An 18709-nucleotide genomic window follows, 5' to 3' on the forward strand; every position below is an offset into this window, starting at 1 on the left:
AAAGGAGAAAGCTTATCAATAAAACTGTTTTCTGTAATCACTACTTAATTGAAGGAATCACTTATTTTAGTTACTGTAAGAAAACCTAAACTATTTACTGATAGTGGATATATTATGCTAAAGTTTTAGGAATCAGAAATGGCCACATCAGGTTCTTTGATTAACTGCTATGCCTAGTACAGAGCCTGCTACATGGTGATTGATATGTAGAACTCAGGAAGTTTTTATTGAGATGTTGTTTAATCACTAAGTTGTGTCCCCATGGACTGTAGCACACCAGGCTTCCCTGTCCTTCACTATCTCCTGGAGTTTGCTCGAACTCATGTCCATTGAGTCAGTGATGCCATCCAACCATCTCGTCTTCTGTCACCCCCTTCTCCTCCTGCTTTCAGTCTTTCCCAGCATCAAGGTCTTTTCCAATGAGTCGACTCTTCACACCAGGTAGCCAAAGTATTGGAGCTTCAGCTTTAGCATCAGTCTTTCCAATGAATGTTCAGGGTTAACTTCCTTTAGGATTGACTGGTTTGGTCTCCTTGCTATCCAAGGGACTCTCAAGAGTCTTCTCTAGCACAACAGTTTGAAAGCATCAATTCTTCAGTGTTCAGCCTTCTTTTTTGAGTCATAGTATAGTTGATTTCTACTTAAGAATTGGGGAAAATATTGGATATAGTTTCAATGATTAATGGTAGCTGAGGCAGTACTTAAAAATGCTAAAATAATGATAGTACTCTGAATAAGAAACTCAACTTGTTCCAGTAATTCAACAGAAAATTATTGTGAAAGAATATAAAATTTGGATATCCTATTCTATTACTATTTAATTCTTGGTCAATCTTTTACGTTCTTTTTACTCAAAATTTCTAGGGATTCTAGCACAGATGTAATAATTCCACAACTGTGCATTTGTTTGTAATAACTTTTAAGAAATTTACTGTAAAATAAGAGTTTACAGGGAAGGACTTTAAGTCAATGAAGAAGAATCACACGAAACTATTTTTAAAATTGTCTAACAAAGTATTCAGTTTATATGCTTATTTCAAAATTGTTTTGACATGAATCTAATGTATGTAAATTTCTTATAAATTATTTTATTTATATTATAATGTATCTTATTTAAATGTCTCATTATTTATATTCATTCATAAAAAGAATCCTAATAAGAATATTTAACTTTTATTCATTTATGAGGAAAGATTATTGGTTATCATTCTTATATTTGGCTAGCTTAAATTATTTCCCATCTGTAAAAATGGGAAGTTTATTGGTCAAGGAGGTCAGATTGTTTACCAACAGTGTGGGAAACTCAAGATCAAAATTATATCATTCTTTGTGTCTTAGAAGAAGAGATATCAGTAGCTTCTATTTTGAAGATGGAGAAATTGAAACACACTGGATTTAAGTAGATTGTCAAGGTAAAATATAGTAAATTTGAGCAGCAGGTGTTGAACTCTTAGCACCACTTACCACCCTGCATATGATAGGTTCTTAATATATGGTTCTTCAGTTAAAACAAAACTGAATTCAGTATCTTGAATTTTTAATCATGATATTACACCATATAACTTTTTAGCAAGTAACTCTGCAGTCACTATGATTAATATCTCCTAAAAGTCTTCAGGATAACATTTATTCTAATTTCCCCTGTTAAGAGACAGCATTTTTGTCAAGCACTTGCATTCCCATATGATGTACAGACGACCACTTGGTACACACATGGCTCAAATACTTCCTAGTAACTACTTAAGATAATTATTGAAGTTATCCTACTAGATATATATTCAGAGTATAATGGCAACATATCTATACTGTTGAGACAGGTAGAATTGCAGTAAGATAATGCAGACTCTATAAGATATTATCTCATTGTTGGAATGAGAGACCGATAAGTCAGTGGAACCATAAATTTGGCTTATAAATGATAAGGGCATCAGAGTTAGTTCTTGGGAAGAGGACAGAGTAAAAAGCTTGCTTACTTCGTGCCTCTCTTGGGCAAGAACAGACCTGGGAGCTTTACCTGTATGTTACTTTATTTAATTTTGTTATCATGGTATAAATTTCTGTGTCCTTTTCCACATTCTATAGTAAAAAAAATTGAATTAATTTAAATAGTGTTCTTAAGACTATGCAGCTACCAGGAGAAAACTTCAAGAATGGAATTCAGATCCTGCTGGCTGCCATGTTCCCACTCCTCTCGGCTTACTGTATTAGAGAGTACCAGTTACCTGCACTGAATAAATATGCAAGTCCTTTCATACAGAAAATGGAGAGTTTAAAACACAGATTTGAAATGACCAAGGGTAAAATAAAAGACTCATCACATTACTCATTTTACTTTGAGAAACACAGTTCATGAGTAACATAAATACATCCCCTGAGGACTGACAATTTGGCCTATATATATGTTCATTTTGTGGTCATGTTGAAAAGTAAAGATTTATGCATGCATTTTATTTAAAACATTTAGAAGTCATTGACTATAACTGTCTACCCTAGTAATATTTGAACTGTCTATTCTGATTTCTTCAAGAGTGCTAAGTCCAACTTTCCCATTTCAGTTATTTATGTTTCAACCCAAAATGTTAAACTGGGTCACTTTTAACATAGGTCCAAACTGATATTCTTTCTTCTGTGTAATCTTTGTGCATTTTAACAAACTAATTATGAATCCATGGGTTAGAGAACTGGTCTTACAATGATTAGTGTCCTTGTACTAATTATGTGTGCACTTACAACTAACAAAATAGTCATGCTTTATGTATGGACAAATCTTTGGAAAGGAAAAAAATTTTAATATGTAAGATTGATACAGAAATATGTGTATATATACTAATTAACAAAAAGGAAAGGAATGAAATTAATTTGATGCCAGAATTTTGAGATTACTTAAATGATTTTTCAACATGCAGTGAATCAAGTAAACCTGTTCTGTGACTTTAGGATTAAATGATCATTACATTAATTTATTTGTAATAAATTATAAATAAATCACAAATTTATTTCTGCTTAAATGATTATTACAAATGAATTTATATTTACATGCTATTTTCTTTTGAATTTTATACTTAGATTGGTAGCCTTTTATCTGTAACATTATGCTTATATATTCTTCAAACTTGTATACTTGCTTTTTTGTGTTCTGCAGAACCAAGAAAATGATGAGCTAAGAGATGCCCATGAAAAACGCAAAGAAAGGCTACAGATGTTACAGACCAACTACAGAGCAGTAAAAGAGCAATTAAAACAGTGGGAAGAAGGCAGTGGCATGTGAGTTACATAGCTCATAAAGGCATTTCCCTAAATATTAAATGGAACGGGGTAGCATCATATAGGTGCTTTAATAGCTTTTGTTTGATTTTAAAGAAATCATTTCATAGTCAGATCTTTAGTGGAAAATTTTTACATAGAGAATGTAATATATGAAAATAGAAATATGTTTAAAATAACTATTCATTTTCCTATAATTTGCAGAAATCATGAGCATAGATGATGAATTATTATATGCACTTTTAATATCTATAGAATAACTTAATAAAAGTATATCTTAAAGAAAAAATAGTTCATATCAATGTGCTTGAAAAACTACTTTAAATAAATAAAATGCTGATGTTACAAAGTATATAACTCAGTTTACTTTTTATTTGAAATATATGAGAAATATGAAATTAACATGTATAGTTAACTGTCTTAAAACTATTTCAACGTAGTATGCAGTTTGAAAATCTTTACTATCCATCAGTTAGTTCTGCAGCTTATCTGAATGAATGGGCGGTCTCAGTTCAATTGCTCTGAACAGGTGTTCAGATCTTGGTTAGTCGTAAGTGGCTCCCCTGTTAACAGTATCAACAGAGGGCAAAGGACTGAATAAGTACAAAAAAATCTACTACCCTCTCATCTTCTGAGATGGATCCTTTAGGGCAATGTTGATGATACACATTGGTCTGTTCTATAGAGAAATACTGTCTCTAAATTGGCCAGTACAGCACTTTTACAAAATAAAAATGAAGAGTTTGTTTTATGTACAGAAAATGAGAACATAAAGGCATTTGGCATGCTTTGTAGATAATTGTCACATCTAATTTTTTCTTTGAAGAACGGAAAGTGTTTCATATTGCTTGTCAGTAAACCAATGTTAAATCTGTCTGTCCTGGGTTTAGCCTCTGCGACTTAGCAGGCACTTAACTTTTTAGTAGTCACCAGAAGGATGAAGGCTACTTGCTAACTATCTGATGTTTACTGATAAATGTTTGTTTTAAGACAAAACACATAAACCACAGTCAGACTGGTTGGCAGCAAGTTCTAGATGTGTTGATTGCTTATAGTCCTTTTATAGAAACTGATATTTTTGCAATGTATGTTTTGCTACTAGTAGAATGAATGAGAGAAATAAGACCAGAGAATATCATGTGTCCACTTAAAAGTTTACTTTCCATAGTAGCAGTTTAGCTTTTTAGGAAATCATGATCTAGGATTTTAATTTCTACATGCTTAGTTTTTACGAAATTCATTCCATAGTGTACCTCAGTAGAAATTGGGTAGCTATGTGACACTAACTGTACTTCATGAGAAGTCTCAATTCCAAGTGATTACCCTGAAGTTATGGCATGAATATCATTAGCAAGTTAATTTCAATAAAAAGTCTCATATCATTTGCCCCCCAAAAAGATACTTGATTAGTAGATATTTTTCAATCTTAGGGAATATATAAATGAATTTTATTGCACTTTGAACATGTTAAGTAAGAAAGCAATTTCATTTTAAAAATAGGATGGAAATCAGGAAAGTAAAGAGAGCAGATCCTCAACAGCTTCAACAAGAAGATTCTGATGCTGTATGGAATGAACTGGCCTATTTCAAAAGGGAGAACCAGGAGCTAATGATTCAAAAGTGAGTTTGTTTTTTTTAATAATGTGTACTTAGGTAAACATCTGAGAGAAATGTTTTCTATCTTAAAGGCCATGAGAGAAATTCCTTATAAAATTTGGAAAATGAACTAATCTGGTTTGCCAGTAAAAGTAAAGAAAAAAGATTGACTTTTTAATATATATGTATGTATAATGCAATAACAAGTTGCACATTTGCTAGCTCTTGCCGAAACTGTATTATATGATCTAGGGATTGTGTTAATTAATGTGGCTCTCATCTGTTGGAGGTGTCGCTCTTCATTAGCCTGTATTTTAGACACTGCCGTGCTTCATTTCTGGAATGAGGTGGAGAGGGGATAACCTAGCCAGCCATCCTTGTTTGATCTCCTAGATACATACGCGATGCAGAATGCCTGAGCTCTCTTGGTTCCCTGCCCTGTCCTGCTAATCCCAGCTGAGCTCATTATGGTGTAGCCTTGCTGCTATTCTTGGAGCCAGAGCTGTCCAAGCTAATTACTGGTAGCAGCAGAACTGCCTGTTAAGGGTCTGGTATGGATCTGCTAACATGGTCCTTGGTAGTGACCTGCAAACGACACGAGGGAATTGCTTTCTTTCTTGCTGTGCACTGTGTGTCCTTTGGGCTTAATGCTGATCCCTCCACATAGGTCTTTTAGCTGCCCTAAGTATAAAACTTGATGAAGGATACTCATATTTTAGAAAACATACAGTTTGCTTCCTTGATCTTCTAATTCACAGTCTATTATATTCAGCTTGCTATAGAAAGAGCACTTTTTTTTGGAAACAAAAAACAGTTAGACCAACATAATTAGCCTTTTTTGCTACTTAACTACTTCTTTATTTAGAGTTAATCTTTGATACTCAGATTATGTGATTTTTTTTGAAAGACAGGATGTCTTTTAGATTACTAGAATTTAGTATCATGTGGTATAATGTAATTAAATATCATTGAATTATCATACCTGTATTAGAATCTTATTTTACATGTTATATAATAATACATGGAACTTAAGTTACCACCTTTCCATGTAATGATAAACTTTTGAAGAAATGATCATATCAGATTTAAATATATACCTCTAATTATCTCTTAAAATGTACTACACTCTATTAATATTAAATGATTGATGCTGATAATAAAGTTTCTCATCTTGCAAATTTTTATATATTTGTCCCAGACATGTTCCCTGAGAGTTTTGGATAGCTTTGTTGAGATATAATTCACAAGCTGTGTAGTTCACCTACTGGTTTTTAGAATATTCAAATAGTTGTATGCTCATCATCACAATACATTTTAGAACATTGTCATTACTCACTCCTTCAAAAAACCACATACAGTTTACCTGTTACCTCCATTGCTTCCCACCCCTTAGCTAACCACTAATCTGCTTTCTGTGTCTATAGATTTACCTATTCTGGACATCTCATATAAATGGAATCATATAATATGTGGTTCTTTGTGACTAACTTCTTTCACTTACCATAATATTTTCAGAGGGTTTGGTTTATCTGTGGTGTAGCATGTGTTAGTACTTTCTCTGACAATCTTTAGTGATCTTTTTGGATAAAATGAATTAGGTGTGAAATCTAATCTAACTAATCACAAGATCTAATCCTGAAAATGCAAGCAGAGGTTAGTTGTCAGTGGTGTTTATTTGAAGTTTATTTTATTCATCAATGAAATAGAACTAAAGAAAAAATAATAAAGCCTTTGAAAGAAAGTTTTGGAACTTTTAGAATCCTAATCTGTTCACCCTGAGATATGTGTGTGTTACAAGTAGCTCTATAAATTAAATTTTGTATCATTTATCAGTTGAATGCTGAGTCATTAACTGTGCATTTTTCCTCCTGAAATTCATTTAAATTTATTAATGTGATATTCATTGTAAGATAGCTATTTTTCAGATCAGTTTTAATTTATTAAAAAATAGTGAAGTTTGAGGTGATAACCTTTAAGAGTGCTAAATAATCAGTATAAACTTTTGGTCATGTAATGATGTTTGGGGGTGGGTGGTTTATTTTGTGAAACATTTATTCAGTTAAGAAATGTGTTTGAGTTACTGCTATGTGTGCCGTGTGTGTGACAGGCAGTCTGCTTGGTGAATGAAAAGAGAACATCAAACTTCCTACACTCAGGGAGCTTTCTTGGAAACATGGTCAGTATTAAATGTTCTAATGAAATATGATGTTAAAAATTATACTTGGAGTATCATGTGCTGTGCTGTGCTCAGTCGCTCAGTCATGTCTGACTCTTTTTGACCCCATGGACTGTAGCCCACCAGGCTCCTCTGTCCATGGGGTTCTCCAGGCAAGAATACTGGAGTGGGTTGCCATGCTTCCTCATCCTCCAGGAGATCTTCCCAACCTAGGGATCGAACCCAGGTCTCCCACATTGCAGGTGGTTCTTTACTGTCTGAGCCACCAGGGAAGCCCAAGAATACTGGAGTGGGTAGCCTGTCCCTTCTCTAGGGGATCTTCCCAACCTAGGAATTGAACTGGGGTCTCCTGCATTGCAGGCAGATGTTTTACTAACTGAGCTAGGAGAGAAGCCCCAGAAGTATCATAATGAAACAATAAGAAAGGAAACATGGAAACATGTCTTCTTATTTTTGAAGTTAGTTTGCAAATAAAGATTGAATTTTGTTTGTTTTTAATTTATATATAGTACATGTTCAGCATAGTATTTTGAGTTGTAACACACATGTACAAATAGATTTGAGTAACTATGACCACAATCAGGATACAGCCTAGTTCTATCATCTCAAAAAATTTCCTAGTCTTACCCACTTGTAGTCAAATCCTCCCACCATACCTAACACCTGACAACCACTGATTTGTTCTCCCTCCCTATAGCTTTGCCTTTTTTTCAGAATGACATATGTGTGGAATCATATAAGCTATAACTTTTTGAAACTGGCTTCTTTCATTTGGCATAATGCCTTTGGATTCATTCCTGTTGGTTCATCCAGTTTGTTCCTTTTTTTTTTTTGCTAAATGGTATTACATCGTATAGCTTCCCTGGTAGTTCAATGTGAAGAACCCTTCTGCAAAGCAGTAGACACAGGTTCGACCCCAGGGTCAGGAAGATTCCTTGGAGGAGGAAATGGCAACCCACTCTAGTATTCTTGCCTGGGAAATCCCATGGACAGAGGAGTCTGGTGGATTACAGTCCATGGGGTCAAAGAGTTGGACTTGACTTAGTAACAAAACAACAACAAAATTCCATTGTATAGATACACCACAGTTTGTCTGTCTCTTGAAGACTACTTGGGTCTTTTCTAGATTTTGGGGACTATATATAGTTTTCTGCTAAAATAGATTTTTATGTAAACATACTTTATGATTCTTTAAAGTAAATACCCATAGTAGGAAGTAACCCTACTATGTGTATCTTTGATTTATTTATAACTATGTAAGAAACTGCCAAACTGTTTTCCAGAGTGGCTATGCCATTCTTACTCCTCTCAGGAATTCATATGAGCCTGTTGCTCCACATTCTTGTCGGCACTGTTTTTAAGACCATTCCCATAGGAGTGTATTGATATTCCATTGTGATATCAATTTGTATTTCCCTAATGACTAATGGTAATGTTCTTTCACGTGCCTATTTGCTGTCTTTATATTTTCTTTTACGAATGTCTCTTCAACTCTTTAGCTCATTTAAAAAATTGATTGTTTATTACATAGTACTTATTATTTACATATTCTATATGCAAGAGCTTAATTAAATATATGATTTGAAGATATTTTTTCCCAGTGTGTATATTGCCTTTTTATTCCTAGAATAGTGTCTTTTGCATGACAAAAGGTTTACTTTGGTAAAGTTCAACTTTCTAATTGATTTTCTTTTATGGACTATGGCTTTGATGTCATATCTAATATCTATTTTTCTGACCTGAAGTCACAAGTATTTATGCAGTGTTTTCTCTTAAAAAGCTTTCTATTTAGCTCTGCAATCCATTTTTAGCTAAGTTCTGTATAGGGTATGAATTACAGGTTGAAGTTCATTATTTACAAAGATAAATGTCCAGTCATATCAGCATCATTTTTGAAAAGACTATTCCTTTTCCAGTAAATTGCTTTTGTAACTGTTAAATACCAGCTGACTATATTTCTGTGGGTCTATTACAAGACTCTATTTTATTCCATTAATATGAATTTAAACTTCTGTGAACCCCACACTGTTTCGATTTCTGTAACTCTATAATAAGCCTTGAACTTAGTGAGTCAAACAGCTTTATTGTTTTTAAATTGTTTTAGCTTTTCTAATCACTTTGCTTTTCCATAAAAGTTCTACTTATAAAAATAGGTTTAAAAAATAGCTTGAACTACCAAAATCTTGTGGGAATTTCGACTGAAATTGTGCTCAGAGAATTGAGATATTAATCACATTGAGTCCTCTATTCCATGAATACTTAATTTGTTGAGATTTTCTTTTATCAGTGTTTTATAGTTTTAGCATGCAGATTCTGTATGTCTAACACCGTTGTTGCATGCATGCATGCATGCATGCATGCATGCTTCGTTACATCCAACTCTTTGTGACCCTATGGACTGTGTAGAGCCCACCAGGCTCCTTTGTTCACAGGATTCTCCAGGCAAGAATACTGGAGTGAGTTGCTATGACCTTCTATAGGAGATCTTCCCAACCCGGGGATCAAACCCACATCTCTTACCTATCCTGCATTGGCAGACAGGTTCTTTACTAGTGCACCACCTGGGAAGCTACTGTTGTTAGATTTGTACAAAGTAACTTTTGAAGCTATTATGAATGGTATTATGACTTTAGTTTTGGTTTCTGATTGTACATTGCCAGTATATAGAAATGTTATATTTTTACATGTTGACATTATATCATACAATATTGATATATTATAACAAAATCTATGTTATTATTTTCTCTGTTTCCCTTTTCCCGCTTTCCTATATGTTACTTGTACTTATTTTTAGAATTAGGTTTGAAAGTGGAGAGTGAAAAAGTTGTCCTAAAGCTCAACATTCAGAAAACAAAGATCATGGCATCTGGTCCTATCACTTCATGGGAAATAGATGGGGAAACAGTGGAAACAGTGTCAGACTTTATTTTTGGGGGCTCCAAAATCACTGCAGATGGTGACTGCAGCCATGAAATTAAAAGGCACTTACTCCTTGGAAGAAAAGTTATGACCAACTTAGATAGTATATTCAAAAGCAGAGACATTACTTTGCCGACTAAGGTCCGTCTAGTCAAGGCTATGGTTTTTCCTGTGGTCATGTATGGATGTGAGAGTTGGACTGTGAAGAAGGCTGAGCGCCGAAGAATTGATGCTTTTGAACTGTGGTGTTGGAGAAGACTCTCGAGAGTCCCTTGGACTGCAAGGAGATCCAACCAGTCCATCCTAAAGGAGATCAACCCTGGGATTTCTTTGGAGGGAATGATGCTAAAGCTGAAACTCCAGTACTTTGGCCACCTCATGCGAAGAGTTGACTCATTGGAAAAGACTCTGCTGCTGGGAGGGATTGGGGGCAGGAGGAGAAGGGGACGACAGAGGATGAGATGGCTGGATGGCATCACTGACTTGAGGGATGTGAGTCTGAGTGAACTCCGGGAGTTGGTGATGGACAGGGAGGTCTGGTGTGCTGCGATTCATGGGGTTGCAAATAGTCGGACATGACTGAGTGACTGAACTGAACTGAACTGAAGGTTTAGGAGTATATGTCTTTGAATATGCTTTTCTTAGTGTTTGCTCTAAGTAGTTTACACACACAACTTATTACACTGTTTATTGTTATCAACATTTTACCACTTCAGAAATGTAACAACCTTACTTCTCTGTGTCTGTTTACCCTCCTCTTTTTATAATATGTTGTCTTAACTCTTTTCTCTAAATACTTAAGAGAAGCTCATTAGTTGATATTACATTTTTTGCTTCAGCTGTCAAATATTATTTTAAAACTTTAAGAGAAGGATAGCCTATTTTTTTAATTAAAACTTTTCATTTTATATTGGAGGATAGCCAGTTAACAATGTTGTTATAGTTTCAGATGAATAGCAAATGGATTCAGCCATATATGTACACGTGTATCCAGTCTCCCCCAAACTCCCCTCTCATCCAGGCTGCCACATTGAGCAGAGTTCCCTGTGCTATACAGTAGGTCCTTGTTGGTTATCTACTTTAAATATAGCAATGTGTACACAGTAGGATAGACTATTATGTAGTTTTTATTTTCCTAAGTTTTCTTCTTTTATCATTTTCTTTCTGTTTGAGGAGCTTTTCTTTAGACTGTCTTTTAAGGTAGGCCAAACATTCTCTACATTTTCCTTTACCTAAAATGTCTTCACCTTCATTTATAAAGGATATTTCCACTGGATAGAGTGTTCTAGGTTGGCAATTTTTTTTTTTTTTTTTTTTTTTTGCCACTGGAAGACTATACCACTTCTTTCTGGCCTCCATGGTTTCTGATGAAAAATACTTTGTTAATTGAATCATTGCTCCCTTGAAAGTAATACATCATTCTCTCTAGGTATTTTTAATAATTTTTCCTTATTCTTTTAAAATTTTGATGATATGTTTTGGCACAGATTTCTTTTTGTTTATTCTTTTGGGAGTTTTCTATATTCCTTGAATCTCTAAATATGTGCCTTTTATCAACTTTGGGAAGTTTTGGCCATTATTTCTTCAAATATTTTTTTCAGCCCCATATTATTCTTAGTCTGGGACTCAGTTATTAATGTATATGTTAGATCTTTTAGTATTGTCCTACTGGTCTCTGAAGCTTTGTTCATTTTACTTTTTACACTATTTTATCTCCATTGTCCAAACTGGGTAATTTTTATTCTATCTTCAAAATTCTTCCTTCTTTTGTCTGGCATCTCTTATTTAGCCCATGCAGTAAGGTTTTGTTTTGTTTTTTTTTTCAATTTTAGTTATTGTGAGTTCAGTTGTAAAATTTGGGTTGGATTCTTCTTTATATCTCTATTTGCTGAGATTTTCTATTTTTTTCAAGATTATACATAACCATTCATTGGAGCATTTTCATCATGGCTGTTTTAAAATCCTTATCAAGTAATTCTGACTTGTATGTTGTCTTGCTATTGTTTCTTAGTTATTTCACAATCAAATTGAGATCTTCTTTGTTCTTGGTATGAGAAGTGATTTTCAGTACTCTCTTGGATATTGTAGTATTATTTGAGACTCTGGATCTTATTTAACTCTTTTTCTTTACAAACCTCTGATGACATCATGCTTGCGGGAGGAGGTCACATTGTTACTGCCAGGAAGGGTGGGAGTCTTAGCTGCTAACTTGACCCCTGCTGACATCACATGGAAGGTGGTGTGAAAGGATGCCTCATTACTACTTGATGGGCATGGAAGTCCAGGCTTCTTATTTGGTTTCATTGATAGAAAGAGCTAGGCTGTTTCTTCTTCTTTTTCTTTCTCCAGTAGTATATGGCTAGAGTGGTTCTTATCAATAAGATTTCTGTCCTGCCTGTCTGTTCCTTTCCTGATTCTTTGGCTTGAGAGAGCAGACATTCCTTGAGACATTTTGTTTGTGTATTTTGGCAGTTTTCCAGTACGAAATTGAGACTTTTAGGAGGAAAGAAGAAAGCTATGGAACTTATCACTGTGATTTGTTCTTCTCGTGTTGTTCGTCACTCCTAAGGTCCTTATCCTATCCTTCTCTTTGCCTTTCGGAGTCTTTCTGTATTTGTTCTATGTACAGATTTTCCTCAGCTGTTGATGAGGTTGTCTTGATAAGCCCATCCTAAGTTTAACATATCGTAAGTTAAAAAAGCATTTAATATACCTATCCTGAATGCTTGCTAAATCACTTTTGTGTCCAATTCTTTGTGACTCCATGGACTGCAGCGTGCCAGTCTCCTCTGTTCAAGGAATTCTCCATGAAAGAATATTGGAGTGGGTTGCTATGCCCTCCTCTAGGGGATCTTTCTGACCCAGGGATCGAACCCACATCCCTTACGTTTCCTGCATTGGCAGGCGGGTTCTTTACTACTAGTGCCACCTGGGAATCCCATACCTACCCTGTGCTGTGCTTAGTCACTCATTCATGTCTGACTCTTTGCGACCCCATGGACTGTAGCTTGCCAGGCTCCTCTGTCCATGGAATTCTCCAGGCAAGAATACTGGAGTGGGTTGCCCTTCTCTTCTCCGGGGGATGTTCCGAACCCATTGATTGAACCCAGGTCTCCTGCATTGCAGGCAGATTCTTTACTGTCTGAGCCATCAGGGAAGCTATATAACTACCCCCTACCTCTCTTATCTGAACACTTAAATACGCCTGCAATTGGGAAAATCAAAACCCATTTTATAATAAAGTGTTAAATATCTCATATAATTTATTAGCTAGTGTACTGAAAGTGAAAAATAAAATGGTGGTATGGTTATAGAGTGGTTGTGAGTTGTAAATGGCTGTTTACTCTTGCGATTGTATGACTAGCTGGAGGTGCAGCTCTCTGCAGCTGCCCAGCCCAGTATCTTTCAGGATGCCACTAGCCCAGGAAAAAACCAAAGTTCAAAATTCTAAGTACAATTTCTACTGAATGCATATTGCTTTCGTACTATTGTTAAGTTGAAAAGTCATCGTCAAACTATTGTAAATAAAGGACCACCTGTAATTGTGGTCAGAGCGTTTATATTTAATTAATGGGAAGAATAGGGGTAATATGTCTACTTATCAGGAATCAGAAGTTTCAGCTGGTTTTTCTATAGACCAGGCACTCTTATTTTTGTGGTATGCAGCAGGATCTAGTTTAATAATACTCAGTCCTGACTATTTAAGGGGTAAGTTTTACCCTTATTTATGCAGTAATAGGGGCTTCCCAGGTGGCACTAGTGCTAAAGAATCTGCCTGCCATTGCAGGAGACCCAAGAGACGAGGTTCGATCCCTGGGTTGAGAAGATCCCCTGGAGCAGGAAATGGCAACCTGCTCTAGTATTCCTGCCTGTAACATTCACTTCATGGACAGAGGAGCCTCATGGGGTACCATACATGGGATTGCAAAGAATCAGACACTGAGCACATACAGTAATAGCTGTCTTTAAACTGTAAGGCTAGAAAACAGTCAAAGAAAATGTCCACAGATTTGAGTAGTACTTGTAACTCCAGTCTTAAAAACTGAGTTTACTTTCCAAGACCTTAATAAGAAATTCTCTGACAACTCTAAATCCAATCCAGTTGTAAAAGTTGAGTTAACCTTCCAACTCTTTGCCACCCCATGGACTACATAGTCTATGGAATTCTCCAGGCCAGATTGCTAGAGTGGGCAGCTGTTCTCTTCTCCAAAGGATCTTCTCAACCCAGGGATCGAACCCAGGTCTCCCATATTGCAGGTGGATTCTCTACCAGCTGAGCCATTAGGGAAGCCCCAATAAAAAAATTATGACAACTCTAAATTAAGTTTTTAAAATATAACTAAAATGACACTACTGCTGACCTATATTACTGTGGTTTTACCAATAATTATGGTCAGAGTTTTTGTTGTGACTATAGTATGGCATTCTAATGATTTGGAAAATTTGCATGGATTATAATTCATATAATAATTCATTTAGATTTATAAAATACATCTACTTATTATATCATAATGATATCCTTACAAAAGACTATGAACTTAGTAGTTATAAACTGTAAATTGGATGGTTCATTCAATATTTATCTAATAAATATTCATATTTTCATTTATTTATCTATTCAGTATTTAAACAGTATCATTCAGAACTAGGTGCTAAGCTAGGGACTTAGTATGCAGTGGCATACTGAAGAGTAATAATTTCAGACTAATGAGGTTTTTTCTTTGGGCACTTGCTGTGTACTGATAAAGTGAAACCACTCTTTGGGATGCTAGATAGAAAGAAGCAAGGAAAGCCTACAGAAATGTCAGTAGACTTATAGCCTTTTCACTTAGTTGAGGATGTTGCCTTACTGACACTAAGTTAAATGTATGAACTAACAATTTAATGTTAACATCCTGCAAAACAAACATGGTGACATTCTCCTAAATATAAACATTAGTATAAATGTTTGTGTACATTCTTTCTGAGTTGTAAATATTAAAGGGGTTCCAGTACTGCAAGATATTAAGCTTTTCTTATACAGCAAATCCACCTCATCTTTGGTATGAACCCTAGAAGTCAAGGGAAGATGCACAGAAATTCACAGTATGTTTTCTGTATCCTTGGCTAAATAAATCAGGAGCTTGTAGTGGGTGGGTTCAGTTCAGTCACTCAGTCGTGTCCGACTCTTTGCAACCCCATGAACCGCAGCACGCCAGGCCTCCCTGTCCATCACCAACTGCCGGAGTCTACCCAGACCCATGTCCATTGAGTCAGTGATGCCATCCAACCATCTCATCCTCTGTCGTCCCCTTCTGCTCCTGCCCTCAATCTTTCCCAGCATCAGGATCTTTTCAAATGAGTCAGCTCTTTGCATTAGATGGCCAAAGTATTGGAGTTTGAGCTTCAACATCAGTCCTTCAAATGAACACCTAGGACTGATTTTTAGGATGGACTGGTTGGATCTCCTTGCAGTCCAAGGGGCTCTCAAGAGTCTTCTTCAACACCACAGTTCAAACGCATCAATTCTTTGGCACTCAGCTTTCTTATAGTCCAACTCTCACATCCATACATGACCACAGGAAAAACCATAGCCTTGACTAGACGGACCTTTGTTGACAAAGTAATGTCTCTGCTTTTTAATATGCTGGATAGTTTGGTCATAACTTTTCTTCCAAGGAGTAAGCGTCTTTTAATTTCATGGCTGCAGTCACCATCTGCAGTGATTTTGAGCCCCCAAAATAAAGTCTGACACTGTTTCCACTGTTTCCCCATCTATTTGCCATGAAGTGACCGGATTGGATGCCATGATCTTAGTTTTCTGAACGTTGAACTTTAAGCCAACTTTTTCACTCTCCTCTTTCACTTTCATCAAGAGGCTCTTTATTTCTTTTTCACTTTCTGCCATAAGGGTGGTCTTATCTGCATATCTGAGGTTATTGATATTTCTCCTGGCAATCTTGATTCCAACTTGTGCTTCCTCTAGCCCAGCGTTTCTCATGATGTACTCTGCATAGAAGTTAAATAAACAGGGTGACAATATACAGCTTTTACGTACTCCTTTTCCTGTTTGGAACCAGTCCGTTGTTCTATGTTATTGTGGACTAAACCAGTCCACAGTTTGTTGGGATCCACACAGTCAAAGCTTTGGCATAGTCAATAAAGCAGAAATAGATGTTTTCTGGAACTCTCTTGCTTTTTCAAAGATCCAGCAGATGTTGGCAATTTGACTGCTGGTTCCTCTGCCTTTTCTAAAACCAGCTTGAACATCTGGAAGTTCACCATTCATGTATTGCCTGGCTTGGAGAATTTTGAGCATTATTTTACTAGCATGTGAGATAAGTGCAATTGTGTGGTAGTTTGAGCATTCTTTGGCATTGCCTTTCTTTGGGATTGGAATGAAAACTGACCTTTTCTAGGGGGTAGTTTTGATCTTTTTATACTAACTTGTAGTCTGTAGAAAATGCTGCAGCTAAGCACTCTGCTAGACACAGGTACACATGGAGAAATAATATGCCACCCTTTTATGGGATCTCACAGCTTAGCAGGGAAATCAACAGATGTAGAATAAAAACTTCCAATAAGGAAACAGTAGTGATGCAAAATGGGGAAAATGACATTATGATTTGTCCATTTTCTCAAACCAAAGCCCTAGAGGATTATAATTGATTTATTTCTCTATCTGAGCTTCTTATTACAGTCCATACCAAATCTTAATAATTCCATATCAGAAATATTTCTAGCATGTATATTTCTTTCCATTCTTGTTTATCAGTGCCCTTATCCAGATCACCATCATATCGTCCCCACTGCTACAGAGTGATCTTTTAATATACAAACAGCATATTTCTCCCCTGCTTTAAAGCCTTAATATCTTTCATTGCTCTTAAAATCAAAATTCTTTATATAGCATACTTGAACATCTTGTCCTCCTTCTATATCTTCCCTACTTTACCATTTTTTCCCTATATGGATATAAGTATGTGAACGCAAAATATTTGCAAATAATTACTGATATGTTTCCAAGTTAATGCTGAGTCATGAACTTGTCAGGGAAGACAGAGTTGGGGGCCAGTTATAAAGGAGTATAGAATTTGTGATAAAAGACTTCAGTTTCTTGAGTTAAAATCAAAATATCAGGGTAGGAAAGTTCAGCTAACTCTTTTTCTTTTGCAAAGCAAGATTCCTTGTCTTCCTAAGCAAGATTTTTTTTTTTCCCCGTTTGTAGCAATTAGGGTTTTAGGAACTGCATTTCTTTAACATGATTTGGAAATGTAGTTCCTAGGGAAACAAATGTCCACTAATCATGGCATATTTTGAGAACAAATATATTTTTGGATAACCACTGCTGCTGCTGCTGCTGCTAAGTCGCTTCAGTCGTGTCCGACTCTGTGCGGCATAGATGGATAACCACTAACAACATGCAAATGACATATTAGTTTTATTTTAAGGCATACAGTTCAGTGGCATTTAGTATCTTTGTTATGCTATACAGTGGTGAATTCTTTCCATTTTTGCCTGCTTCTTTCTCGTTCCTTGTCTTCTATCTGTCCAAAATATAGAAATGGTTTGTATTTTTGTTTTCTATAAAATCTATCAAAATCACGTGGAATATAATATATATTTTTGTTGTGGTATAATACACAAACATAAAATTTACCATTGTAACCATTTCTAAGTATAAAATGCAGTGCCATTAAATATACTCACATTGTTGTGCTACCATCACTGCCATCCATCTTCAGAACTTTATCTTCTCATATTGTAACTCTGTGCTAGTTTACTTCCTTCCCTCAGAACCTCTTCATTTTTAGTCTCTCTGAATTTGCCTGTTCTAAGTATCTCTTATAACTGGAGTCATAGAATATTTTTATTTTTGTGTCTGGTTTATAAATATCTTTTTCCAAGTTGTAACTTGTGTCAGAATTTCTATTCTTTTTAAGGCTGAGTAAAATTGCTTTGTATGTATTATATATACCTCATTTTATTTATCCATTCATCTGTTAATAAATACAGATATTCTACCTTTTGGTAGAATTTAATAATATTTGTGTTGTATTTTCACTGTATTTTGCTGAACACTTAACAAGATTATTAGCTAAGAAAAAATCACTTAGTATTTATTGGCAGATATTTCACTTAAGTAAATGGCAAGTATTTTTTGAGTTTTATTTTCTAACTCTAGAGATTGCTTTTTGACATTGTAACTTAAATGTTTTTTATACATATGAGATCACATTCATATGGTATTTATTTTTTGAGTTCATATATCTTAGATCCATTCAGGCTACTATAACAAAATACCACAAACTCAGTAGCTTATAAACAACAGAAATTAATTTCTTACATTTCTGGAGGCTAGAAACCAGGATGCCAGCATGGGCTGGTGAGGCCCTTCCTCCAGATTGCAGACTTCTTGTCGTATCCTTACACAGTGGAAGGGGTGAGCGTATTCTCTGGGCTTTCTGTACTAACCCCATGTATGACAGCTTCACTCTATGACTTAATCACCTCCTCAAAGCCTCACATCCTAGTGCCATCATTTTGAGGAATTAGAATTTCAAGATGAATTTCAGGGGAATGCATTCAGATCATAATACCAACATATGAAATTTTAAATTTAATTTCTCTCTTAAATTGTTTCCAAATATATGAGGAAGTATAGATATTTTTAACTACATAAGGTATTACACAGGGTTTACTTAAAGATTTCCATAGTAAATCTTCAGTGTTTAGTCAATAATCATTTGATTTTTATTAAAAAAAAGATATTAA

At 35.3% G+C, this 18709-nt stretch overlaps 1 protein-coding gene across 3 annotated transcripts in view; it reads left to right on the forward strand.

Annotated features, from left to right (window-relative positions):
- CNTLN (centlein) overlaps nt 1-18709 on the forward strand; it is a 357273-nt gene that overhangs the window by 208415 nt on the left and 130149 nt on the right. For all 3 annotated transcript variants that reach the window (XM_060409518.1, XM_015093231.4, XM_027964566.3), the window contains exons 11-12: nt 3143-3264; nt 4765-4884. In XM_060409518.1, coding sequence (XP_060265501.1) covers nt 3143-3264; nt 4765-4884 — 242 coding nt within the window. The remainder of the gene's footprint in view (nt 1-3142; nt 3265-4764; nt 4885-18709) is intronic.

The sequence above is a fragment of the Ovis aries genome, chromosome 2 (genome assembly GCF_016772045.2).
Source record: "Ovis aries strain OAR_USU_Benz2616 breed Rambouillet chromosome 2, ARS-UI_Ramb_v3.0, whole genome shotgun sequence".
NCBI classification, from domain to species: Eukaryota; Metazoa; Chordata; class Mammalia; order Artiodactyla; family Bovidae; genus Ovis; species Ovis aries.